Source organism: Chaetura pelagica, unplaced genomic scaffold (assembly GCF_000747805.2).
Source record: "Chaetura pelagica isolate M959 unplaced genomic scaffold, ChaPel_1.0 scaffold511, whole genome shotgun sequence".
Taxonomy (NCBI): domain Eukaryota; kingdom Metazoa; phylum Chordata; class Aves; order Apodiformes; family Apodidae; genus Chaetura; species Chaetura pelagica.
The window spans coordinates 394,025-421,538 of NW_009952161.1; the positions used below are offsets into that span (position 1 = coordinate 394,025).

The window sequence follows — 27,514 nt, forward strand, 5'->3', positions numbered from 1 at the left end:
ATTTATGAACCTAATGGAAAGTTTTCCTCTGGCTAATGTAGACGTGTCTGTGTAGAGAAGGGTAAAGTGGAGTAGAATCTCTTTCTCTCTCCACTATATGACAATGCATGGAAGAAGTCTGTGCTGAAGGGGAGTGCACACTGCAGAAGGCATCATCTCCCAGTGTTCTGGTTGCATCCTCCAATTCTACAATGGGGTTTAAAGTAGATTAAAACAGTTTCTGGGACTGCATTATCTGTTCTTCAACAGTACTTTGGTTCTCTACTGGAAACCTACATGCAATATTCTCCCACCTTCCCTCGAGCAATGCCATGCTTAATTCATTCATATTCAGGAAATGAGTAATTTCTGCTTTACTCCAGGATTAATGGCACCATATCGTAGCCTGACTATCCTTTCTCCAAGGATAACAAACCATACCAAGTGCAAACATCCAATCCTAGCAAAAAAATTCCTGTGTGTACTTATAATGAGATCTGTACCTGTCACAGCTGAAAGAATATGCCTTGCTTGGTTACTGTAGAACATGCTGCATGATTTACTGGGAGCATCATAAAGCTACTGTAAACTCCTTTAATTTGCCCATTTACTGAAATACTTTATCAGATTCCTCAGCAAGCAAATATGAAAATTCTTCACAGCCTACTGGTCTTCTGCACATTAACAGGTCAACACAACCTGAAGATCCTGATGCCCACTCTAGACAAGCAAAGTGGTGTAGAAGGACTAGCTGATCTGCAGAGAGCTGCTCCTGCTACAGACCAACCTACAAAAGCTGACGTCTGGAATATCAGCTCTGTAGCATTTCCCTTTGGCAGCCTCCAGCTGGAAGAGTATTTAGGAAGAGAAGTTCACTGTGTTTTGGCTGTGTTAACAGTTATAACAGCTCTTCAGACCACCCAGCCCCAGCTGGCCTAATGCAGAATCACAGGAAACACTAAGGTGGTGTAAAGCTGTCTTCTCTGCCTTCAGCCATATAGCTCATTTGGACACAGGGAGCAAGTTCACTCTCTACCCTTTTCAGATAGCGAGTGAGGCCCATATTCGGTCACAGACAGACTGGAATTTGAAACATTCCTATAAAATGGAATTCTTTCATCTCCATGAAAGCATTGAATTTATGCTCATCAAAATCATTAAAGCTTGCAGCATTTAACCACATCTAAACATTTAAAAAAATCTAGAACTAAACATACATGTTTATGAATGTGTGCTGGTCAAAGTTGCAATCTTCTGGCAGTATGTTAATTAAATCTATCTATTCATTTTAAAGAAAACATTTTCACACAAGAAAAGCAGTCTGAGTTCAAAAACGTCAGAGGTCACTACAATAATTTTGAACAATGTAAAGGTAAACAGAAATAGTCTTTAATTTGTTCATTACTACCATTCATGTAAAGAATGCAGTCACATTTTTTTTTCAAGAGCATTGATAACTTTGAAATGGTGGTGTCAAGTATAAAAATGGGATCACAAAACCCACAAAATTGTGTTTTTACTATATTAGGTTGAAGTAACTAAAAGACATTTAAAATTTTCATAAGCAAGGCTGAAGAATACTAAGAAGTGATTTAGTATCAGTGAATGTAATAATCCCTCTTTTAAAATAATACACCTCATTTGCATACAAGGCATTTTCCAATTTACATATTTGGTAGGTGATTTTTTATTACATTAATGAAATCTGTCTCAAAAGAAAATAAAACCTCACATTTTCAAAGTGACATTACATGCATAAACAGAAGAAAGCAACTTATAATTTCACTATTTTTAAGACAACATATTACACAGATCACAATGTGTATAAACTAAATAGGCAACAGTCTCCAGTTAGGGCAGTCATGATGTGCAGAAGGTTCTTATGGAAACTGGACCAAGAAAAGGAACTCATAGAAGCAGAAAGCCTAGTCAGACCACCATAGCCCTGGTAGCTGCACTAAAATATTCAGAATAAACTTGTGGCTACAAAATACTGCGGCCCTTCTCCTCCCCTCTGTCCCAAATGCCTGATGCCAGAGGACACGAGCAATCTCAAGAATCAGCAGCCCACAGTTGATTCCAGGCCTGAGCACCATGGGAAAGTAAATTTCTGAAGGGAGACTTCCACACATAGCTCTGAAAGCAGACTTCTATGCTTTTCAAAAATTCACTGTAATTTTTTAAAATTACTAATAAAACTGAATGAAAAATGTTTATCTTCTTTTGATGCAAAACTAGCAACTTGTCTTTCACTTAAGACACTTCACTGTAATAAAGCAAAGCAGAGCTTCCAGATCAACTATATACAAATTAGAATTTGTCCAAACACTGGGCAACATCTTAATTAGAAATGACCTAGTGGTCAGTCAATAAACATTATTTGGTAGAATCTGTCTTGACTGATTTTTTTCATGCAAAAACTGCTTTAATATACACAATATCTCCTGTTACAAATTAAGATGAGAATGTATAATTTACATCTCATTTGTGAAAATTTGACTCATTCTGGTAGGTATACACTAGGCTTCTCTGGGAGTGCCATCTGACAAAATGATCTCCAAATTGACTCAATATGTAGGCATAGTTTTTAATTCTCTTTATGAAAATCAATTGCAACTGTATCTACTAACATCACTGAAAATACTGTTCCAACTGCTTCTGCTATAGCTGTATTCTTAACCACTAATTCATATTGTCAGTTCTAAGAAAAAGACAATATCCAGATTTTACTGCCTCCATTTTAGTTGACAGTTTCAGTAACAAACTGATTAGTGAGAACATCAAGGAGCAAAAATGAACAACAAGGTTTGGTTGCTAATGAAACTCTAGCAATATCTATTTTAAAAAAGAACAGAAAAAAACCCAGCTGCTTATTCTAAAAAATGACCCACTGCTTTCTGTAATCTAACAGAAGAGCAGCAGGAGAAATAAATCCAACTAATTTTGCACTTCTGCATGGAATTTATTGGACTGCAAGTTTGCAGAGCCACACTTTTCAAACACATAATCAATGTCCAAAGAGCAACCCAGCCCAGTTTCTGGAGATATATTTATTTCTCAGCATGAAAATAACTTCTTTGAAATAAGGTTGTTAATTTAGTAGCTAAGTAACATTAAATAGCATTTCTTATGAACTAAAGCTCTTTCAGTACTTAAAAGTAATAAAATACATCTTCAACATGCAGAAAAAACAAATTTGTTACTGTATTTTAGGGACAAATGTAGGAGAGCAGATATACCTCCAAAATTTATCTTAAATCATAATGAAGCCAATGGAAAACATAATTACAGAATTTGATCCATCAGTATACGAGTAATAGTTTCTGCAAGCTCATATACATTTAATTTTGAGCACATGGGGACTTTTCAAGAAATTTCATGCACAACTTTTTTTACTTCATTGAAAAACAACAAGCATTTAGGTATTTTTCCAGTTCTTTAAGATAAGACTTTTAAAGTGCTGTGTTGGCAATATATTAGTTTCCTGAAAAATGAATCCAACCTTTTCACCAGCTGTTTTTTTCATTCCATTTCAGTTTTCCAAGAAAACCAACAGCAGAAGGAAACACTAAGTATAATTCTAAACAGGGAACCAGAAATCAGCATTTCATGTGGATTCTGACAAAGAAGTTGCAACTCTGATAAACTGTATTTTGGCTTTAATGACAGCCCTAGGGCACCCATGTGTGTACATGTAATAAATCACCCCATTGAAAAGATAATTGCTGAAGGGGGGGGAAAGCTTTCTTGATAGCAATTACACTAAACAGTTCCAATTAGCATACCCACAGAGGGTTCTTTGTTGTCCTACATACACATTAGAGAGAAGAATGTTTCATCACATTAGTTCAATCACTTGAAAGGAAAAAATTCAGGATCTGGCTATTAGTCACACTAGTACTACATAGGCTTTGTAAACTAAGGAGGCTTTTGACTACAAAAACATTGTAGAACAAAAGGTTAATTAGTCTTTCAGGTCCAAGTTTTCAAAAGCAGAGAAAGTTGGACAATATCTAGGTGAAAAGGGCAATCTCTTTTAGTTGCAGGCAGGGTTTCAGAAATATATCCCCATTACTATTTAGTCTGGCAACGCTGGCCCTTTCTGAGCATGGGCACAGCACGTGCACCCTTTCAGCAAAGAATAACCTAATTAAAATGTATATTTGCATATGGACATTCCTTTCCCATTTAATTGTAAGGATTATTACAAGAATATGAATGCTCCCCTGCTAGCAGCTTAAACTGCTTTCTCTTCACAGCTACTGCTGCTGCTTGATCCATGTTTGTGATATGGACAGCTGTTTCCTCATTAGCCCTGTCCCCTTCGCTTCTGGAAAACCATGTCTGCTTCAGATAAACACAAACAGGACACTTTTGCCTGACCTATTGAGAAGCACATGTTGGTGACCATTTCAGGACTGAAATGCACTCTGCCAGTAGCTTTCACATATGAAACTAGCTTTCCTGATGACTGTTCAGAGGTCAAAATCCTGACCCTCTGAAAGAAAATGGTAATCTTGTTAGTTACTTCAATAGCACTAAACTTCATCCTGGCTTTGTTTCATGGGTATTCCTTCTCCCAGTTTCTTCCTTATTTGTACTTCTTTTTTGGAGTGTGTTAGTGAGTAAATTACAGAGAAGCCACCCAAGCTTTGATAAATGTCTTGATTTGAAAGGACCAGGATAAAAACTGCCTATGGTTATAGTGACCTAAGACCACCCAGGACCCCCTGCAGCTGCTGCTGGCCTGCGTCTGTCAGATAAAATGGGGGGAGCAGCTGTGCCTGTGGGGAGTAGAGGATGGGTCAGGTGACCCACATGGACCACACAGAATCACAAAATTGTCACAGTTGGAAAAGATCTCTAAGATCACTGAGTCCAACTGTCAGCCCAGAAAAAAAAAACCATGCCCACTAGAGTAATACCTGAAAGTCCCATGTCTACATATTTACAGATTGGTATATATTTTTAATTCACCATCATTATTACTACTTCATTAAACCTATCCTAGAGGTTTTTTTGCAACCTTTCTCCCTAACTCCCCTTTTTATCTTCCCCTTGGAGGGAGGGTAGTCGGGGAATAACAGAGATCATTTGTTACCTAGTAATTGGCTAAAATTGAGACAATAAAGCAACAATGGGAACCTGCAGCAGTCACCACCTCTGTCCTCTCCAGAAAGTTAAGAGATTGTCCCGTCCTCAAATCATCAAGAGTCTACTTCCTGGTTGAATAATCAGACTCCCACTGGCTGATTAAACTCTAGGTTATAATTTTCCATGTATCAACTACGAGCTATATTTAGAGCCCACAGCTCTCTCTCTTCTGGGATAATGATAGCAGCAATAAAACTATTTAAAGCTTCGTATTTCTTGTAGTATTAGTTATGTCATACAAAACTGTGTAAGGGAAAAACTAGCAAACCCCAGTACAAAAAACAATGACTAGCCTACCAGGTACAGATCTATTTCTGCACACTACAACAGCAGGACTTGGCTCCATCTTGTGCTCCTAGCCAGAGATGTATGTTCTCCCTCTCTGTCAGCCTGTCACTGCTCAGTGAAACAACTTCCTGTCTGACGTCTGGCAACCTTCACAAGCACCAGACCATTTTTTAGCTGTCTGTAGCCCCTGATGAAGGATCTTCATTTCCATGAAATAAGGTTTGCCAACACCTTGGTACAACACCTTGAAACAAACTGAATGTCCTTCTCACCTTGAAATGCCTGCTGAGTTGCTGCTGTCTAGGAAACCGCTGTGTATACACAGTGAAGTTTGCATACAACTACTGGAGATATCAAAAGCTCCTGTCTCTCCTGGACCACGTTCAGAGCTATGCCTGATGGTACTAATGCATCACGGGATCTTTCAGAGACTTTCTGTAATCAAAGTTTAAAATCCTCTCTTTTGCAGACTCTGAAAAGCCTGATAACTAGTATGTGGAATGAAACAATCTCTTTCAAAATGGCTGGAAACATCTATATGAACCACCCATGTTTTTAATTTGAAGTGCGAACACACAGCCTATCTATGCCTTCTTCACCTTTTCACTTTGCAGTCCTCACAGTTAATTGCCATCAACATCTCCCCACCCCATTTATTTCTTAAGATGACTCCACAGTCTTTGACCACAAATCAGGGAACAAGTTCTCAAGATGCAATTTGCTGCTCTCCTCCATTTAGTTTTTTACTGTCTTGATCCAATCCAAGTTTCTCTTACAACCCTCCAAACGTCACTGCCCTGCGAGCAGGTATACCCCCAGGGTAGAGAACTGAGCAGCAAATAGGTTCAAGTGCCTGTACTTTCAGACAGCAGCTCACATCTCCTTCAGCACAGGAAGCAGTGGGATGTTTGTGTTTAGTGCTCCAAAAATTGTATTTTATTTGATTGGCAAAATCATTTATTTATGTAGCTGGCTGCTGCTTGCTCCTTCATTGCAATGCTAACTGAAAGTTCTCAGTTAAATAAAATTAACCTTGTTTCCAAAGTGCCTACATATGTCCTTTAATGCCAATTATGCTTTCAATTTCTTCTTCTCTCCACCACCACTACTATTTGTTGGGACCTCTTTTACTTTAGCAGTGTCAACAATGATTAACAAGCCTGACCACAGGTCAGTGTCAGACTCACTTGAACTCATTCTTCCTTTCCTTCCCAAATTTCTCTCCAAAGCATGGCTGTAGGATTGCTCCTTTCTCTTGTTTACTTCAGCTGTGCCAAGCATGTCAGACAAGCAATTAAACTTTTTCCTACATCCTCATCTGGAACCTCTGTTCAATACTCCAAAATACACAGAAAGAATGAGCTTATGTCTATGGTCATCTGTTCAGCTTTGTCAGATACAGATGCCTGAGGCTGGAGAATCTAAATTCCCCATGCCTTTTTGTAGAGCTGTGTCATTATGCAGATCCCACAATCCTGTGTGTTTTGATAACTTCCATGCTTACAGCCCAGATATAGAGGGCAGAATCTTGTAGTAACACAACTTATGCAGTATCTAACTCCATACATCCTCACCTGCACTATGGACACTCCTGAAGCATGTGGGTCACCACTTTACATGGCAGCCCACATGGCACTACCTGTAGGTACAAGGTTTTTCATTTCCACTTGCCAGTGACATTATTTGGATATTCTCTCACTTGGAGTATTGTCTCCAGTTCTGGGCTCCCCAGTTCAAGAGGGACAGGGATCTACTTGAGAGAGTCCAAAAGAGGGCTACAAGGATGATTAAGGGACTGGAACACCTGTCTTATGAGGAAAGGCTGAGAGACCTGGGGCTTTTCAGCTGAGAGAGGAGAAGACTGAGGGGGGATCTAATGCCTATAAATGAATTAGGGCTGGGCATCAAGAAGGTAGGGACAAGCTCTTTTCACTTGTGGCCTGTGATAGGAGGAGGGGCAATGGATTCAAACTCAAGAACAGGAAGTTCCACCTCAGCCTGAGGAAGAACTTCTTTACTGTGACGGTTACAGAGCACTGGAACAAGCTCCCCAGAAAGGTTGTGGAGTCTCATTCTCTGGAGACTTTCAAGACCTGTCTGGATGTCTTTCTGAGTGACCTGCCCTAGCTTTCCTTCAGTCCTGCTTTGGCAGGGGGGTTGGCCTCGATGATCTTCAGAGGTCCCTTCCAACCCCTAATGTTCTGTGATCCTCAGTACTGTTGTGTCTAACCACTTAAGTCCAAAAGAATTGTTCTCTGATTACTCTGTACTTTCATGATTATAAAAATTATTCTCTATTGCTAGTTTCATCTGACTTATGTAAGTTTGCAAATTTGCTGCTCAGCAAAAGAACTGACAGAACAATGTGTTTCTACTGAAAAACAAAGTAAATTAATTGATACAAAGTATCTTTATACATCATCAAAGAAAACAAAGAGTATACATAAAAGTTTTTTGCCACGGAGAAAAAAGCCCACCTCAATGGAGTTGCTGATATCTGGAAAGAGTTAAAAGTAGCCTCAACATTTTTTCCCTAGTACAAATCAATGAACCTGGATCCATTAATCTAAGTCATAAATATCAAACAATCTGGTACTCAAAATAAGAACGATCAGTTGTGGGTGCTGTTGTACCTTGACAAAATGTAGCATTGATCCTCTTGTAGCCTTGGGGGCATTCCATCATAGGATTGTATCCATGGTAAACTGAAGAAAATAATTATGTCAGTTAAATACTGCTGATTTATATATGCTTATTTAGACAGCCTGACAGCTGAATTATGTAATTACAAAAAAATTATTCTAAGTTTTTATGATGTACAGTTAGGCATATAAAAGGTCAAGAAATTCAAAGTACAGGTTGTAAAAGTAGCCTTAAATCCATGTCTTTCCACATGAGTACCATTTGTGACTTCACATTATCCATTTAAATTTATATTTTTTTTCAAGAAAAGAAATCTCTGAAATCAGGACATTACCTTTCATCCTAGTTGTTCTCAAATATTCAGTTACTTTCCCAAACCAGCTACAAAGACAATGTTGGAAACACTTAAAGATTGATGATGGGAAATCAATGCTTTTAAAATTTAAAGCAAATTCAGAAAGCAGAACTTTCCTCAGTGTTAAGCAAAATTGTTGGGTACAATTGGGTACAGCTTCTCTTGCCACAATGAATTAAACAAATAAATACTAAATACATAGCAAATAGAAACAAATGAACTTTAAAAAAGCACATTTGTGATTCACCTAACAAAATTGCTGAATTTCAGAAGACTGTGTGTTTTATTGGCTGATCACTGTAAACTGTCAAGGGCACAACAACACTGCAAAATACAGACTGAATTCAACTTTGCCAGAATAGAAAATGTTTGGTTAACTAGACTTTTATTTCTATTTATTGTTTCTTTCCTCCACTTAAGGTTGCCTTTGAGGCCACAGAAAACTGTTTATTGATTCTTAAACTGTTATAACATCATAAATGAGAGCAGTAATTTCTTTGTATGGTTATGCTCTAAAAACTAACCTCTTGGTAAAGCCCAGTACACTTTATTAAACATACAGGACTAAATTTTGGCATAATGATCACACAACTGCATTTAATAAGAGGCAAGAGAGTTTTTCATAATTTCAATGCTACAACAGAGATACCTTCCATTTGGTCAGATCTTTTGTTTGCCTTTAAAAGTGTTCTAAATGTTCAGTAGGCCACATTACTTTCCATCTTTACTATATATAAACTGTCAAATAAGACAGAACAACTGAGTGAGATAATGTTTTCAACTGGGTACACTTTACATATAATGCCATAATGTCATAATTTTGTGTAGCAGCTTTTGAAGTGAGATTGTTTTATTTCAAATTACTGTCAGTTATTTAAAATAATTGCTTAATTATAACATTAAGATTCTTTTTAGAGATTGCTTGAAGTGATAAAATGGTTAAACACAAAAATAGTACAGGTCAAAAATACAGTAACGATGTTCTTTCAGTTTTGAACACTTACTTTTCCACTTTCACATTGACTACAATTATTTTAACACAAACTAAAAACAAAATTTTGTCTTTCACCAAAGAAGTGGCAGCTACACAGTTATTTTCAAGGCAACTCAAATGTTTTTACAATGTCAATATTAAAAGCAGTTGAAATATAAGGTGGTATCTTCAGAATAACAACACACTGGCCTATTACTGGTTCCCAGAAGTGTCACTGAAACTCCTAATGCTCATGTTGGCAGTTGGATTCTTACTTGCACTGATTATGTCCTACCTTATCTGTGTTTGCCACTACAAATCTCATCCAATTCACACTATAAACAAGAGTATCTAACTTTTTTGGGGCAGAAGTGGTACCCTCTAACACAGCCTGGCAGTGAAAAACAGAAGAGCAGAGCTCTTCCAGTTGTAGATGGAGACCAGCCCATAAGCCATGCCAGGCCTCTTCCAGTGTTGCAATGCATTTTCCCTTCCAGGATGATTCAGCTGCTCTAGAAAGTGCAGTGGTGGAGTGAGGTCAGAGATTTTAACCTCTCCCTTCCTCCTCATCCACCTACTCCCACACTGAACAGGAAACAGCAGCTTAACTAGCAGCTGTTTTCTTCCTTCTACAAAGAGCAGCAACATAAGCAGTAGAGTAAGGAGCTTACTCAGTGATGACTAGTGATCCATGTGGGAGCTGGATGGAGTCCTACATTACTTACCCTTTACTCACTTAGACAAACTGTATGTAATTATTAACTGTTAGCAAGAAGCCTGAACCATAACATTTTACCCATGTGACAGAAATGCAGTTTGTCTGAAAAGCTGTCTTATGTAGAAGGCCTAAAAAATGAGAGATCTGTTCCAAAATGTCTTCTTTCATTTTTCAGTAATACTGAATAACCCATAAACTTACAGGCATGGGAGCTGTCTCTGGCCAATGCACTTTGCAACAAGACAATCTCTGACTGAGCAGTTGCTATTACCCCAAATATGCAAGTACATCTTTACAAAGTGACAAAGCTCTATTTAAGCCCATGGAAACAAGACCCAAACTTAAGTACAACCTTAAGGAGTTGACTGAAGTGCCTGCTAATGAGACTGAAGCATATGATTAAATATATTGCTGAAGTGAGTTTTGCAGAAGATCATATTAAATGCAACCTGATTACGTATTACTATAAAACCAGGTCAATCTTAAATTAAGTTTATGAAGCATAAAACCATAAAAGGAAAAGAAAGTCTGTCTGCTTCCAGAACTTTTACAATAAAAAGAGTAATACCAATTCAGTGAAGTATCAGAGCATGTCAAAATGGCATGGGACTAATGGGTAGTGCTGAGACACTACCATGAACACCACACTTAACTGGTAACTTACTAATAATTTACTCGACTCCCAAGTTTTTCCATCCAGTATCATACTTGATACATAAATTCTTGATGAAATATACTTGAGGAATTAGAAATGCTTAGACAGGCACTACAGATTTCATTAAATCTTAAAATAAATGTACATTTATATTTGGAAATTGTTTGCTCTACAGGAACATAACACTTTGATACTGACATCGGGCTTAATTTGACACTTATGCCCAAAGGACACTGAGACCCAGATGCAAAAGAATTTGTGTGCTTAAGTTCAAAGTGAACATCTATAAAACTCTAAGATACTGTAAGATTACTTGAACTCCTGCCACACTCCAAATTTATCACCTTAACTTCTTAGAAGTCTGAAAATTCAACATTTGCACTCATGCAGTATTACCATAAGTCACAGCCTGATTGAATAGCATCATGCTTAACTCATTCCTAAATCAAATGTAGACTAAGAATATACCTCTACCAAAGCTTCTTAACAGATTCAGTGAATATTCTTGAAGCATGCATCTACCAAATCATATTCTTCATATAATGTACTGGTACGTAACAGTTTGGGTTTTTTTAATCTGAGGAAAACAGACAGTGCACTCATCTCCTCCTCCCTCTTAAAACACTACTGTTCAGAGAGAGCTCCCACTTAGAAAGATGAGAAATTCATCCCATTATGTCTAGGAGACACAAAACCTTACTTTCCAGGAATGTTTTAATCACAAGAACAGGAGTATTCCAAGTGGCAAAACTCTCTGTCTCCTCTTGAAATTGTACAGTTACATTCAAAAAAACAATTCCAGATTGAGCCAGAAAGCAGGAGTGAGAATGACTCATACTATAAGTAATTAAGGACACTGGGAAAGAGGCTGGCTTTGCAGTCCTGTTCCAAGAATTGTTTCTACATTTTACGGGTTACAGCATCTCCTCATAGGTATAAAATGTAGAATAGAAATTCTTCTGGCAGAGAAAGGAACTCTGAATTGCCCCATCTTGGGCAAGTGTGTTAGCCATTAGGCTTTTATAATAAAGGAGAGTGCTCATCTCATCAGCATTCCAAAAAAATAAGTTTTGCTCAGTGCTTTGAAAAAAGGGTGGCAGACTTCCCTTCAGGAGAGGTTTTATGGTAAGTTCAGGCACTTCTCTGCATGTGGGCACCAGGATTTTGGAAACAGTTTGTCCTGGTGTTCTTCTATTTGTTTGCTCTCAACATCATGCCAAGCATGTTGGCATTAAGCAGCTGCCTGATCAACACATTTTCTGTTGTGGATTCTGGGCTGAGGAGACCAGTGCTTTACTAGAGCTATGAAGAACTAGCACATGAGCTTTCCTTCAAACCAGGCACCAAAAATTTGTTTTCATAGTTCCAAACAGTTTTTGGTTGAAGCACACTTCAGGCTTTTGTGATTTTCCATGGTATACCTATACCCACTAAGCAACATTCCACATGCTTCTGATGAACAAAATGATTAGCTGTAGCTAAACTGTTTCCTCTTTGGAGAAAGCTACAAATAAATTGGTGCTCATTTAGTGAAAGCTAAAAAAGCAGGACACATTAACAATTCATACAGCAATATAGCATGTGTGTCTGCTAGAAACTCTATGTGCTACAGGAAAAAAAAAAAATTAGATACTCGAGTCTTTTATTAACTATACACCTTAAAGACCCCAAGAAGACTCTCTTTTGGAAGCACATCAGAAGACAAACAATCCTAAACAAAATTTAAATGCTTCATAAAGTAGCAAATCAGACTGAGTTGGTATAAATTTGTATCAGACTCTCTTGTGGAGTAGAAGAGTTGGAGAAGTAGGGCTAACAACAGATCTTCTGCTGGAATTGTATTTGTACCCACATTAAGACTTGGGGACAAAGATATGGTTAAAAAAAAATAAAACAGTGAGCATATTTCCAATATAACAGTATAAATAACAGGGGCCTACAAGAGCTAGACAAGAACAACTGCAACTCCTTGAGCTATTTTTGGCTAACTAAATGCAGGTCCACTCCATCTGCAAAACAGAGATTACATGATCTTTTCTCATCTTTCATTTAGTGATTAATATATCACATGATTATATATTATTACTATTCCTATGCAACAATAACATCATTCACAAAAAGTTTAAGAGACTAGCTTCATCTGTCATGTAAATAATTTGAAATTTCTGTCTCATTATAACACAATGCCAAATCTTAACAAAACAGTGAAGAAAGTCTTTGTCATTGCCTAATTGTTGAAGATGATACTTCAAAAACAGAGCAAAAAAAAAAAAAGTAACTGACAATTTAGAGCCTGGAAAACTTTGGCTTCAAACTTGAAAGTTCATCTGCAGTCCCAAGAGGTCACTGCATTCTCTCCAAGCAGTAACTGGCGCCTCTATAATTTAACTTTTCTGTTCAAACTTTTAAGAAAATATATCAGCTGGAAGAGGCAAGATGATTCAGTGTTGCTATCCTTCCTGCACTGAGAAAACTCAACAGTGCATCACTGACTTAAAGGAGGAGGAAGGGGAAAAAAACCCAATGACATTAACTTTGCTGGCTGCACTGAGAACCTGCATATTGTAACTCTGCTGGAATGCAGAATTGCAGCTTCTGCAACTTGTCCCTAATCAAACTATAGAATATTCTTTTTGTGTGTATGTGAAAATAGGAAAGATAGTATTTGACAGTAAAAAAAACCAAACACAAAAAACAAGCACCATAAATTGGCCCAGAGAATAACAACAAAATAGCACTTACATGGCTTCTTGGGACATTTCTGGCATTTGTTAAAACCCCAGGAAGTACCCACGGTTCCACAGCAGTCTTCTTGCTTGGAAAGGCCAGGAAGTGCTTTGCCACACTGGAATAGTCAGGTAAAGAACACTCTGGTTAATGATACTGTATGAGGCTCACAATGTTCTTTTTCAAATCATCTTGGGTCAATTGCTTGCTGGGACACTGAAGATTCACTGCAGCTCTTAGCTAAACTTAAATAGTGCCCATACACTGCAGTGACTTTGTACATAGGCATAAGCAAATTAGGTGACACTGTCATGTTCCCTTGCACCAACTTGAAAAGAAGGAGAAAGAAACAGAAGAGACCAGTATGCCGTAAGAATGAGTGAGTCTATTTCCAAGGTAGTAACTCACCATTGGCACCTATTCCCTACATTTTTCCTCATAATACTGTGCTTGTCCTCTTTTTCAAAAGCTGTACAAATTCTATTAAATACCTTTCTAATTAGTCTCTTGAAGAAATACAAAAACTATGACTGTGGCTTCTATGTTATTCCCTATTACAAAACCTCAACTTCATGTCAACTTATGTCTAATGTTTATGACTACTTATTGAAAATTATCAAGTTATAATGACAGATTCTGCTGCCCAGATACTAAACAAGGTAATGCAAAGTTAGTGGTGTCTGTGTTGTTCCAAACAAGCCTCTCTCCCTGTGCAAATATTAACCTTGTGGTAATTTATGAGGTTAATATTCCTCTTTTTTTCCTGATCAAGAATATTCTTATTATGCCTTTTATTAATAAGAATACAAATTTTCAGAATTCTACAAAATACTTATGTTCTTGACTTTTGCAGTTTTCTTCTACTTTGCATGGTAAAGAAAGCTTCAATGTTTTTCTGAGATGGAGACAAATTTCACACAAGCCCATCAATTAGGTATAAAATGGACGTGCACAAAACACAAGAGAAACCCACAGCAGCTCCATTTAATAACACTTCCAAAGCAAATGCTGCTATAAATAGGCACTGCAGCCAACAATTCAAATGTGCTTAAGTGTGACTCCTCAGCACACAGTGAATAGACCTTCCCTGTTTTAAGTTCACTACCTGACAGCATATAAACCTTTGATCAAATGCTCATTGCCACTTTGTTTTCAGCTGGCTTATCCTATGGCCCAGGCTGTGGCCTTGTGGTTGCTTTCACTTCAGCTGGTAATTCGCATCACTCTGAAGTAGGGGATGCAGGCTGAATGCAAAGGCACTGATGGCTTCCTCCAACCTTCCCAATTTTTTTCCAGTGTGCTCTTAATCTTACTGTCACCCATGAGTCAATGATGTTTTCAGTTACTCTGTGCAGCTTCACAGTGTGACTGTTAATAGGATAGCAGGCTAACCCATAGCATCAGGGCTCTGACTGATCAGAGGATCCCTTCTTTGCATAGTGAGGGCTGACAACGCATCATCCCAGTCATCTTCTCTGCCCCTTTTTCACAGGTACTTCCCAGACTCCTCCTGAAATACTTCTGAGACAGAATGAAAGCACCCCAGCTCACAGTTTTAACACCAGACTATAATGTGCAACCTGCAGCAGGTCTACATCTTCTGGCCTAGTCTCTTTCACTGAATGGAGCTGTTAGCACCAGGGCAACTTAGAGAAGCTATGGTTCATCTCTGCACATTACCCCTGTATGGGGTAGTACCATTTGAGCTTTGAGCCACATTTAAGGGTGACACATGAATAGTACAAAGAACAGAGTGGCCAAACAGGTTAAAAGAGACTGCTTAACTATCATGTAACTTTAGGAGCCTGTTTTCACCCTGCCATCTGCATCTTCTGACAATTTTTCCCATGTTTTAAGGGGTGAGAAACAGTTCTGGCCTGGATGGTATTTAGCTGTGTTAAAACAAAGAAGTATCAAAGCAAGTCCCATCTTTTAGATGCTGGCCCAGGCTTGCACTACATTAACATGTTTCTTTCAGGTTGTCTGGTGCTCCCCTGGCTTGAGCATTGGCAAGATAAGTACAATATTGACTATGCCTGATCAGTCAGTTAGAGTCCTTCTGTTTGCAGAAGCAACCCTTGCCTGGCACTTGACAAAGCCTGTCAATATGAACAAACAGGGAATTCTGCACAACTCCTGTGGCAGCTCAGCTCTTTTCAAAACTGGAACGAGCTATTTCAACTGCCTCTAGCTGGATGACATACAGATCTTGCTGGAGCTCCCAGAAGTTCAAAAATTTTTCAACCAGAAAGGACTCATAACAGCTCCTCCAAAGGGCTGTCCTGAAGCCTTAGGTAATTCATGTTATGTCTTTACACAATGCTGGTTTCTCAACCTGCATCCTAGGTACGCATGCTCTAGGAATAAGACCATTTTAGTTTATAATCACAGCTATGCAGTTTTACTTTATAATTACAGCTGCTCAACTTCTATCCTCCAGCTAGTACTGCTTCTTCAAAGAAATAGAAGCCACTCTGAGGTTGTATACTGTGGCTGTTTCAAGAGTCAGCTAAACCAATTTGCACTTGACTCTTCTCCTTCCCCTTGTGCCTCAGTTTTACAACTCTCATCTCTCCGAAAAGAAATGGGAGGAATCAAGGCTGGTGCTGCACCTCCCCTTATGATCTCAGAAATGGAGCATTTGGGCAGTGAGGCACATTACCTAACACCCAGTGTTCCTCTGCAAGATCACAAGCCTCAAGGACACATCCCAGCAGCCCGTGTTTGTCAAGGCAAGACTTCACTGACATGACAGACAATATGCCAACATGAACTGGTGCTTCCTCCCCCACCCCAGAACAGAAGAGGTGTCATTTAACAGTAGTAAATTGAAAACACATAAAATAAAGAAAAAAAAAAAAAGGAGGAGGAAGATGGACTAAAAGCCCACTTTTAGTTTAGGTGTGGTGCTACAGCATTTGCACTCTACTGAAAATCATGATCTCTGTGGTCATAACTTTTTCAAATTTCCATATTAAAAACCATAAGCAAAAATAAGGATGCCAAAGTAAGCCCACTTTTAGTTTAGGTGTGGTGCTACAGCATTTGCACTCTACTGAAAATCATGATCTCTGTGGTCATAACTTTTTCAAATTTCCATATTAAAAACCATAAGCAAAAATAAGGATGCCAAAGTCTGAGTCATCTGGCAACTGTGGTTTGTAGTCCTGTCAGTAAAAACTGGCAATGATTAAAGCTGCTGCTCCCACTGCCTCTATGGTGAATTAAAGCCTGAAGAATCAATGATAATTTGGTAAAAGTCCAGATCATTGTAGAAACTGGCCAGCGAGGAAAAGCAACTGCCACATGGGGCTCCTAGTGCTGTAAGAGCTGTGTAATTTTCAAGCTATGCATCAGAAAAAATGACTGCTCTACAAAGTCCTAAGCCAAGCAGAAACAGAGAGTTCTTCTACGGCTAATAAGTCCTGATTTCTCTGGTACATCTAATGGTACTTCAGATACTTTCAACACCCTGGCACTGCACAAGCTGTTTCCTAACAAGCTACAGTTTCAAGATACTCCTCCCTTTGACAAACCCTTTCACATCAATGAACTGAAGCTGTGTTTCTACATCTCAAAAACTTTCAGGTAATTTCTGTTCACTTCAAGAGTCTTACCCACTTCCAAATACTGGGAAGAATTCATTAGTTCTTCAGACAGTGTGTTCCAGTCTCTGAGTCACAAGTGACTGGAAAAGTCACTTGGGGGAATTCATAACTATTTCTGTCTCACCATTCAACACAACTCCAACACGTAAGTGTGAGCCTAAAATAAGCATGGAAGCTGAACACAAGCACACAGCTTGCACTATGCATGAAGATGATGCCATTCCCTAAGGTTATGTTTTTCTATCCATCATCCACACACATTTTAAACTAATCTAGCCTGTATTCCTAAGGGCTTCTGGAAAACTCCTCACAGACAGAGAACATACTTTCATGAATGATACATCTGTCACAATCTTATGATTTGGAGATAATTTTTACTGGTTCAGAAGGCAAAGAAGTCATGAAGAATTGATACACAAGATCTCAACTGTGCTGAAAGAGACTCGGCAGTAGCAGCAGTATGAGGCACACATGGTACTGCTATAAAGCAAAGTTCTTCCTGGGTAGAGCACTCACAGACACTGAAAGTATTGTTTCGAATCCACATATTTTTCCCCATGCGTGCTTGGGCTTCCATGCCAATATTTTATATAACTGAAGGAAGTACGGAATATTCCCACTGGTAGACTGAAATTCTGGCTGACCCTGTGCTGGTGCACAAAGGCCACCCCAAGCCACATCACATCTTTGTTCCCCTGTTCCAGACACCAGTCTCTGCCCCATCTTCACTGTCTTGGAATAATAACGGCACTCGAGCTGTGCACTGCCACTAGGGTTTCATGGGTTTTCCAGTGCCAGGGAAAAGGAAGGATTATATCCTCAAAAGCCCTTTGCTAAGGCAGTAGAAGGAATTTATTCAGCTCCCTATAAAGTGCAGTAGAGAGCCCCATCTTGCAATTAGTCTCAGGGCAACTGCAGAGTACTCTGGCCAAAGGACCACAGCATTTCCTGGGACTCGCACTCCTGTGTGACCCATCTACAAATCCCTGTCACGAGCTGTTAGTTAAAACCACAATACAGGCATAAATAAAGGAGCATCACATGATTGACTGTGATTGAAATCGATAGGTGCTTTGCCTGAGTTAATAGCTAATGACTCTGGGATTCAGCTCAAAAGACTGCATTTCACATACCACAATAGAAGAAGTGAATGGATACACTGTTTAACTTTCTGTAAACTATTCAACAGGCACAGACCTTGGATTGTTGCTTCTTTTTTAATTTTTTTTTTCCTATAGGTGTGACAAACAGAGTAAAAAACCTCAAACTTAGTAAGCTGTATTACTGAAATAACTAACATACCTAATTAGCTCACTGTCCAGCTGAATGACAGGTTGTTACAAATGAAGAGTTTTATCCCATGTCGCACTGGCTCACTAACAGGCATTGTCTCATAAGCAGAGGAGAGAAACTTAAATGCTTCCAGACTTTCTAAAAGAACTGGTAAAGAATTTGTTTTGGCTTAAGCAGAACATTCTTCATAGGCAAGTAAAAATTATCCTGCTTTCTTCTATTTGAGTAATTAAAACAATGTTTGGTGTTTTTTGGTATCCGATACATCTTTAAACTTCTGATATTTCAGAGTATTGATCTTGCAAAGATCTATTGCGAATGAAGCATTAATCCTGGAAATGAATCCACACTGATTTCTGACAGTCTATTTGTTTAAAAACTGCAGAAGCCAAACCATGAGCTTCAAGGAATTCCAGACAGTTACTCTGTTTTATGAGATGGTATTTTTAAGACTATACTAAAGAAATAAGGTTTAAAAAGTGCTCTAAGAGGAAAAGTACCAGTATGAAGCACAGAATTTTACTTGTATTACTTTTCCTGCCTAAAGAATAGGGAAGTTAATTTCATACAGCTGTCAAAAAATGAAAATACCTGAAATTTACCTCCTTAGGAAATATTTTGTTAAATCTCAAGTTTAGCATGGATATTTATACAGTTGAATGAAAAAGTTCAACTGGCACATAACTACTGTCATTGCCTGCAGCCTACATAAACTATCTTCATATTACATAAAGTAATATCAATACATTAAGTTATGTATTAAGAGCTATCAACACATTTTGCTGTTCTGATTTCTAACTCAAAAGCTTTGGTGCCTTTGTTTAGTATTTCCCATCCTGAAAAACTCTGTAATCTAAGCCCAGTTTCTAAAAATTTCAAGTTAAGTACACGGTAACTGTGTGTCCTGGTGTGAATCATGTTAATTAAATACTTAACAATTTGCAGTCAGAATCTTTACCATGATACAATGTTGACAACATCTGATCTTTTTCAGCTGTCACCTATCACTTGGCTTATTTTGTATTCTACCAAGTCTGACAGCCAAAAGAAGGCTTTTGCTCAAAACAAAACAAATGTTTCCTGTAAAAGACATTACTGAAACACAGTATTAAATAAACTATTTCCACAGAATTTATCCCACTAAAGATGCTGATCAACTAACATCTGTTTATCAGACATACTTGTTATTTACCAGAACTAAATAGTATTTGAAACACATTGAACGCATACTGAGCATTTTGATCACACTGAAAAGTAGACAGCCCTTATAATTTTCAAGAAATTATTTACTAGTGTTCACCATTAATGGTATTTAGCTTATTTATTTTAAAAAAAAATGAATCAAAATATGCTTCTATTGTCCTTCATAGGTGATGTATTTTGTTTTCCTTCAATATGATTTTCCAAAGTCTTATTACAATGCACCAAATCTCACTTCACAATACCAGAACAACTCTAATTCTGGCATCCTTCTCAAGAGAGTTGTAACCAGTATGGATCTTTCCTGCAACAGCTTTCAAACTACTTTGCAAGGGAAGCACAAGGCATCATGCAGCAAACAAGTAATAAGCAAGGAGTGGAACACACCCCCAAACACTGCAATGTGGAACAAACCCAGACTGAAAACATCCCAAATGGGGGATCAGAAGACAGATTTTTTTAGAATTCTTTCAGTGATCATTTTAGACAACAGTCTGAGCAGTTACACCAGTGCAACCGAGCAACAGTGAGGAGGAATCAACAAGCATGAGCAGACACAACATCTTAGCCAGCTCTTCTGGACGTTTTGGCATATGTTGCCTTTAGTCGGGTAAGCAAATTCAATATCTGTCTCTCTTTAGAATAACAACTATTTTGTTTTTAAATTGTAGATGCTGAGATCAACAGAAAAGTCCTTCAGTAAAGTGGATACTCAAAAACTTCTACTTAAGAGAACAGCACTACTTGTGAATCTAGTCAGAAAGGATCTGCTTTAGAGAAATTTGGAAACACCAGCTTCTCCACTTCCTTGCTGCTTTACAAAAAAAATGCCCCTCTTTCTTTACAGTTAAGTATAAATGAGATCAAATAAATGTTGAGAAAAAAGACACTAGCCAAAATATTGAAATACAGTAACCATAGGAAAACACATGAATATACTTAGTAGACACTTCAAAGTCATCTGAAAGGGGGAAAAAATGTAGTGCTTAATTCTCTTTATATGAATTTTATTTACTCAATTTAAATGCAAAGTAATCATATGCAAAATTAACAGGACTTGAGATTACCAACACAACCTTTACTGAAGTGCATCATTGACACTGTGGAAATCATTTGGGAAAGAACAAGGTATTCTGTGTCATAATAAAGGCATTTTTATTAGAATTAAAATGAAAAGCAGCTGAAGAGAATGAATTAAAGAAGAGAAACAATCTCGCTTATTTGCTTGCTTTTTAAATAAGACTTAGAGAATCAATCACTGGTCTAAGATTGCCAACCCCTTGGATTTCAGAAACACAGGACTCCATGGCTGTGAAGGACCTTGCAGGACCACAGTTTAAGTCTCCAGCTTTTGAAGACACTGTAACACAGCATTTTCCACAAATCTACTGTTCTCTCTCTCAAGTGGGATTTTTGTCCTACTGCTTCTGTTGTATCTGTTTTGCAAGTTCAAGTCTCTATTTTCTCCTCATCATTTTCTGTATAACGAGGTCCAAGTTTAGGTAAAGTTTAGTTTCCAATATTTTTACGACAACACTAAGCTTCTGGCCTGCAGCTTAACTGCTAGTTTATTATATACCCTGCAAAAAATCTTTTTGGTAATAGGAAAGGATTTGATGAACCACAACTTCTGTATGCAACATATCATAGTAAGCTATCATGTAACACAGTAAGCTCTCCTGGAGCAATCATTAACATCTCCCAGAGGAGAAATAATTACTAAGTGTTCCACTCACAGAAAAGAGAGGTAAAGTGAATTGACTTGAGTAGAAAACAGAACAATCCAGAACACTATATTATTTTTTAAAACTGAAATATTAATAACCACTTTTATAGCAGCTCTTTCCACTTTATTTCCCAATGCTAAGGACACTTCAGAAAACAGTCACAATTAAAAAACACATAGATATACTCCTATATATATGTATTTATGAAAACAAACATCTTTATCTACTCTAACTAAATTAGGAAATTTCATTCCTTTAGCCCTCCTATCTTTCCTTCTGTCCTTCTAAGCTTGTAGACTTGACATCTTTTACTACCTTTTCCTCATGGTTGATGCCTTTGGTTACAGTCACTTACGATACTATAGACAACTAAGCCGATAGGAGATCTGAAAGAATTTCTATGCTGTTAATTAGAAGTGATTGGAGGCCTGAGAATACTACGAGATTCTTCAACTTTCTGCACCATAACGCCCTCCCCAGCTTCAGTTCAGGGTGGTTCCAGCTGCTAACTTTAACAGTATGTGCTCTCTTGGAAAGACACTGCAGAAAATACGCCCTAGATGCCTTGGGATGTGAGTATAGAAAACATCCTACCGTTTTTGCATGACTACTGTTTTAGCATGAGGTACATTAAAGGAATTGAACTGAGGTGGGGTGAGAAAAAATGTGTTGGGAGATGACAAATATTCCACAGAAGGCCGTGAAAAATCCAAGGCATTAAAATCAGAGGACCTGTAATTGCAGATCAGCTGAAATTTAAGGAAGAAGGAGAGAAGAGATGGAGAGAAACAGAGAATGGTTGAGGTTATACATGCACAAAACCACAGCAGAGATTCTGATACTGTTTTTATCCTGTGCTTTTAGCCTAGACCAAAAGTAAGTTCAGCAAAATCTTTAACTTGGTTGATTTGTCTGCAAGAGGCCACACACATATCCTTCCATCAGTCTGCTCTACAGACAGTAAAGTCACCTCTGATCCCAGCATATTTAATAAAACATTTCTGAAGCCAAACATACAATCCACCCTGCAAAAAAATGTATAAACACTGATGAATGTTGAAAAAAGTATGGATATCAAAATGATCAAGCTTAAACTCCAGAAAGGACTTTTAATATATTGCTACTAATAGGAAAAGCTCACTTTAGCAGCTTGACTGAATAAATGAAATCTCATATTTAGATCTATTGAAGAGTAAAAATAAAAGAAAAAAGAAGTATCTTTCCCAGTTCAAGGTATATTTAACCTACAAATAAATAATATGCATTGCATGACTGCAGAAAAACACATCAACATTTCACGTTCAAATTTGAAAGGTGAATGAGTCACTTAAATCTGTCTTTATGGCAAGGTCTTAAAGGAATGCTCTACAAAATGCCAACAACTCCAATTCTAAATTAAACCATTAAATAACAAAAGGCCTCTGAAATCCTTACTAAGCTCTTCTCCAAGACTGACACTGAAAGAATCAATGAAATTTGTAAAAATGAGAACCTGCATTATTCTAAACCAGGAGGGCCCTACCCTTTATTGAGAGCAAATTCATTTTTCAAGGGAAATATAGAAAAAAATAATAATAAAATCACAAAAATTGGAGACTGAACCTTTAGTTGGATTTTGACTCAGGCACAAGGGCAATGCAAGCACGTTTCCCATTTTCTCCTCCTTTAAAAATATCATGTTCCTGTCTTCTGGTGAGTGATGAGTAAGCTTTGGTTTTAAAACCACTGTAATGTGAGGGGCATGCATAGGATAGTGCAAGTTTTGGAAATGTAATCTGAAGTATCTCTCTCTGCATATTTACATATAGATGCAAATATGCAAAAATGATAATGCTATGTTGCTTATTAAAGTGCTTTCAAGAACATATGTAATTTTTAACAGTCATTAGTAAAAACTGACATGAATATATTATTTTTAAATTAACTAAGAATTTAATGTTCAAGCAAATGCTGGCTTGGCTTTCAGAATTTTTCTACTCAATTCAATGGTCACAACTCAACAGGTTCAAAACATTATCCTACAACAGTGTACAACATATAAAGTTGTTGAATAGAATGTCAATAAAAACTGCAACTTCTTTTTAAAAAATGGCTGTTAAGCCACATAGGCAAAAAGACTCATTAAACTACAAGCTGTGGAAGATGATGTAACCTTAGTTATTCAATCAGGAGAGACTGTTTTTAATTTGGAGAAATAGCTGACTAATGGAGAATGGCTAGAATAACTGAAATCAGAATGTCAGAGATACAAGTGTGCAGAAAGAAAAGACAGCTTGAAGGAGGAGATTCAGAAAAATGTTACTTTGCAAAATATTTTACAGTCGTCTATTCTCACAAGAATGTTCTTTTGGAAAAGAATATCAAATGTGTCCTTTCCCTGTCATTGGTGAAGGATTAATTCTTTTATGACATTGGTTTAAAGCTACCTGTCTCAAAAGCCTTAGCAAACATTTATTACCTGTGTCCCAACAGTCTCCTGGAAGCAGCGCCCAAGCTGAGTTTTAACTGAAACAGGAAACATATGAGGAATGGATTGTTGATTTGTGTAAGTAGTATGTCCTTTTTGGGTCTTTTGATACGGAAGACCTTGGTAAGAGACCTGTGGATGTCCTGGCTGAGGTACTTTTGCTTTTTGTCCTGTTGATGTGCTGTCAATTCTTGAAACTTGATGGATCTGAACTGAGGCTTCAGGGGGATGTTTCACATGGATATTCACTATGTTAGGAGGAAACTTCACTAAAATAAAGAAAAACACATTAAAAATTGGTAACATCACAAAAGAGATCTTAGGCACCTCTAAAACATCTCTTTTTTGTACATTAGAATTTTTATAGAATGCTTTGAAGCTATCAAAATCTAAACAAAATCCAAATCTGGGGGTTAGAGAGAAGGCTGAAAGAACACACAGTCTCATTTACAATGCAGAAAATGAAAATGATTAACACAGGAAAGAACAACATTTGAGCATTATAAGGACTGCTACATAAACATGGATGTCCAAATTGGCTGGTGTGACATTAATATTTGTGGTCATACTGTGTAATAAGAATCCCATTCAAAGTTCCAGAATTCAAACTCCACTGGGTTATTTTTGGATATATAGTAAGCTTTGTTTTCTTTTTCAGATCCATCATCCTCCTCTGGAACATAGAAAAAGCTTCAGATTTCATCCCTTCACCTTTATATACCTGCCAAGTCTCTAGTCTGCCCCTACAACACTTGCCAGCATCTTAGCCATCTAAAACCACCACTCCCTTCACTGAACTTTTAATTCAGGATTTGGCAGATGAAGAGGGAGGAAATGTTTTTCGGATACTTCTGTTTTTAAATACAGTTGTAATTTTAAGTCCAGGCATATAGATTGAGACCCTCCAGTCAACTTAACGTGCACAGGACTGTTTATGACCCTCAAGCTTCTTTTCACTAAAACACAAAATGCCTTTTAAACAGGTAAATCAAATTATTATTGGGGATGGACAGGGAGGAGAGGTGTGTAAAAAGTTTTATAGTTTGTAAGCTGCATAATGAAGGTAGCATTTACTGTGTCTGGCTGGGTCTGTTTTGTCAGAAAGCACTGCACAGACTGCTACAGGCCAGCCAACCCATGAGCTTTAACACCTCTTCCAAACATCAAGAAGCACAAATATCATTTGACATACTTTTTCTATAACGCATACTGGATTGTTTAGTCTTCTGAATTGTCTCCTTGTCTCCAGGAGGTCAGACTGTTGTCTGGAACTTGATTAAGCATTTTCAGGTCTTATTTACAAACTGCAACCCCACAGTTCCACTTCCCAGGAACTATACTGCATTTACTTCAGCTGTTCTGAAATGTTATAATTTTGTAGAAATTACTTCTGGTTTTTCACATTATTTTCATTTCTCTAGGCACATTTTCAGAAACAAACTTATTTTTTACTCTGCCCTACACTGTTTCATTTATGAAAATCTTCAACATACTGCAGACAGAAACATCAGGAATTCAGTAGCAGAAAATCAGCAAAATATGGCTGCAGGGCCTTAGTGGCTCTTCAGATCTTCCCTGTAGCAGAAAACAACCTTCAAGCAAACTTTATGCCATGTGAGTTCTGTTACACATAAGCCCACAAGGAAAAGATTCAGTGCTACAAGAAGCAGTAAGGCCCCTCCTTAGGCTACTGGCCTTGTTTTGCAGGCCAAGAGAAAGCAGCATAGTCTGGCTGTGACAAGAACAAAACTCACCCCAACTTACTAACATATTTTTATGTATGGAGAGGGATCCCTTCAACTAGTTTATCCTGCTGATAAATTTAAAGAATGTATTAGCCTTCTAAAGAAATCACTGAATTGCTCTGCTTTAATCTATCAATCCACCTAGAGATGTTCAGATGCTGAAAACATTAGATTTAGGCTTGTTCCTCCCCTCTAGCACTGTCACACAATTCTTTCCAGGTCTTGGATCACTGTCTAGATGTGCTGATTAATTTTAATTTCTGTCAATCATTTCAGGATGAATTGCTTTATTCTTTCCTTGAAAAAAATGAAACGTTCCTCTCTGCAACCCAAGATCGTAATTTGGGCATGGAAAGGGGAAGAAAAGGCATTGTGACTGGTGATGGTTCTGATGAGGACTTGAAGGTCAGGACAAAAGTATTTAAGAGGTCAGTCTCTTTAATCATGAGAACCTTACTGTGTCTTTTAAGACAGCAACTCTCAAATCTGAAGAACAACTATCTTGTAGAAGTATAGGAAGCTTTAGGGACTAAAGCTTGGCTTGGTGGTTTTGGGTTTTGTATTAGATTCAAATTTTGTTATGTCAACAAGCATTGGCTCCTCCCTACACAAGTAACCATTGAATCACTTGCAACTTTCTATCTAGATATACTGCAATTTATGGACTTTGTTCAGCCACAATCATTCTCTTTTTGAACAGGTCTGCACTTCTGGAAGAAGTTCCCTGAATTACCCTTTGACTCTGCAGTCTGCATTAAATTCCACCATAAAGCAAAGTAAATTTACATATAAACTCTTCCGTATAGTACTGCTATTTCTTAATATTTCAGTCACTAAGCAAAATACTTCTCAGTCTTTCTGGTGAGCTCATGATTCAAGTTGTGGTGTCAAGATTTGAATGACATAGACAGATTACCATTGTTACTGGTCAGATAATCCAAGTTAGTTCATTAAATCAACTCCAAAGGGAAAAATACATAAAAAGAAAAAAGTTACCTTTCATACCTTGCTGTCCTGACATTGTCAGTGGTAAAGTATGAGTAGAGTGGATAATTTGTGATCCTACGGCCTTGTTCACCTGTTGTGGTTGGTGGTACAGTTTTGGAGTATTGGCAGTCTGCACAGGGATTTGACAAAGTTTACCAGTGTAATTGGGAGGGCACTGGCATTTATCTCTAGAACTGCACTGGCCTCCATTCATGCATGGAAGGTGGCAAATAACTGAAATGAAAACAGAGAGAAGAAAGCTATTAATGACTTTAGATTTAGCATTATCTGACCACATATCACACAGAAGTCAAAGAGGAAAGGAAAAGGGCTTGGGCCCATTGTTCTTCCAACAACTGAAGAATGACTATCTGGTAGAACCACTTCCCTTCCCCTCCTCTTTGGGACCTCTACCTGGTTCACATCATATTTCCATGACAAGCATGTTCTTCCCTTAGAAGTCCAAGCTATTTTAGTTAATTATGCTATCAAGCAAGACGCTAAATTACTGTGGTGCCTGGCTGCACCTCTTATCCACACTTTGGTACAAATATTCCTATTCAGTCAGCCTCCCATTTCTAAAAACCCTAGGCCACTTACACTTCCCTGGCAGATTGGGGAAAAAACTCACTGGGTAGACAGTACTGAAGATAAATTTTAGATTTTCACTGAAAGCCTTATGGGAAAAAATATCTTTCTGAGTATCTAGATTTTTGCTTAACATTTTTCTCACAGATTAAAAAAAAAAAAGCTAATTTATACAGCGACTCATGAAGATCATAAAAATACTGAGAGATTCTACTCAGACGATTGCAGAGACTAATTCCAAAGTATTAAAATATTTTAAAACCAATATAAAGACAACTGTAATTACTTCTGTGGCAGCCATACTTGCCCATTTGCAGCAATATAAATGGTAAGATGAAACATGAAAAATGTAAACAGTGAAAAGTATTTCTTATCTCAGAAAAACAAACAGAAATATCCACGGTTCA

General features: G+C 37.7%; 1 protein-coding gene across 1 annotated transcript in view; it reads right to left on the minus strand.

Moving 5' to 3' along the window:
* LTBP1 (latent transforming growth factor beta binding protein 1) overlaps positions 1-27,514 on the minus strand; it is a 134,849-nt gene that overhangs the window by 87,446 nt on the left and 19,889 nt on the right. Inside the window, exons 2-5 of the mRNA XM_010007248.1 lie at positions 26,529-26,753; positions 23,779-24,056; positions 13,508-13,610; positions 8,055-8,126 (exon numbers count right to left, since the gene is read on the minus strand). Of these exons, the coding sequence (XP_010005550.1) occupies positions 8,055-8,126; positions 13,508-13,610; positions 23,779-24,056; positions 26,529-26,753 (678 nt within the window). The remainder of the gene's footprint in view (positions 1-8,054; positions 8,127-13,507; positions 13,611-23,778; positions 24,057-26,528; positions 26,754-27,514) is intronic.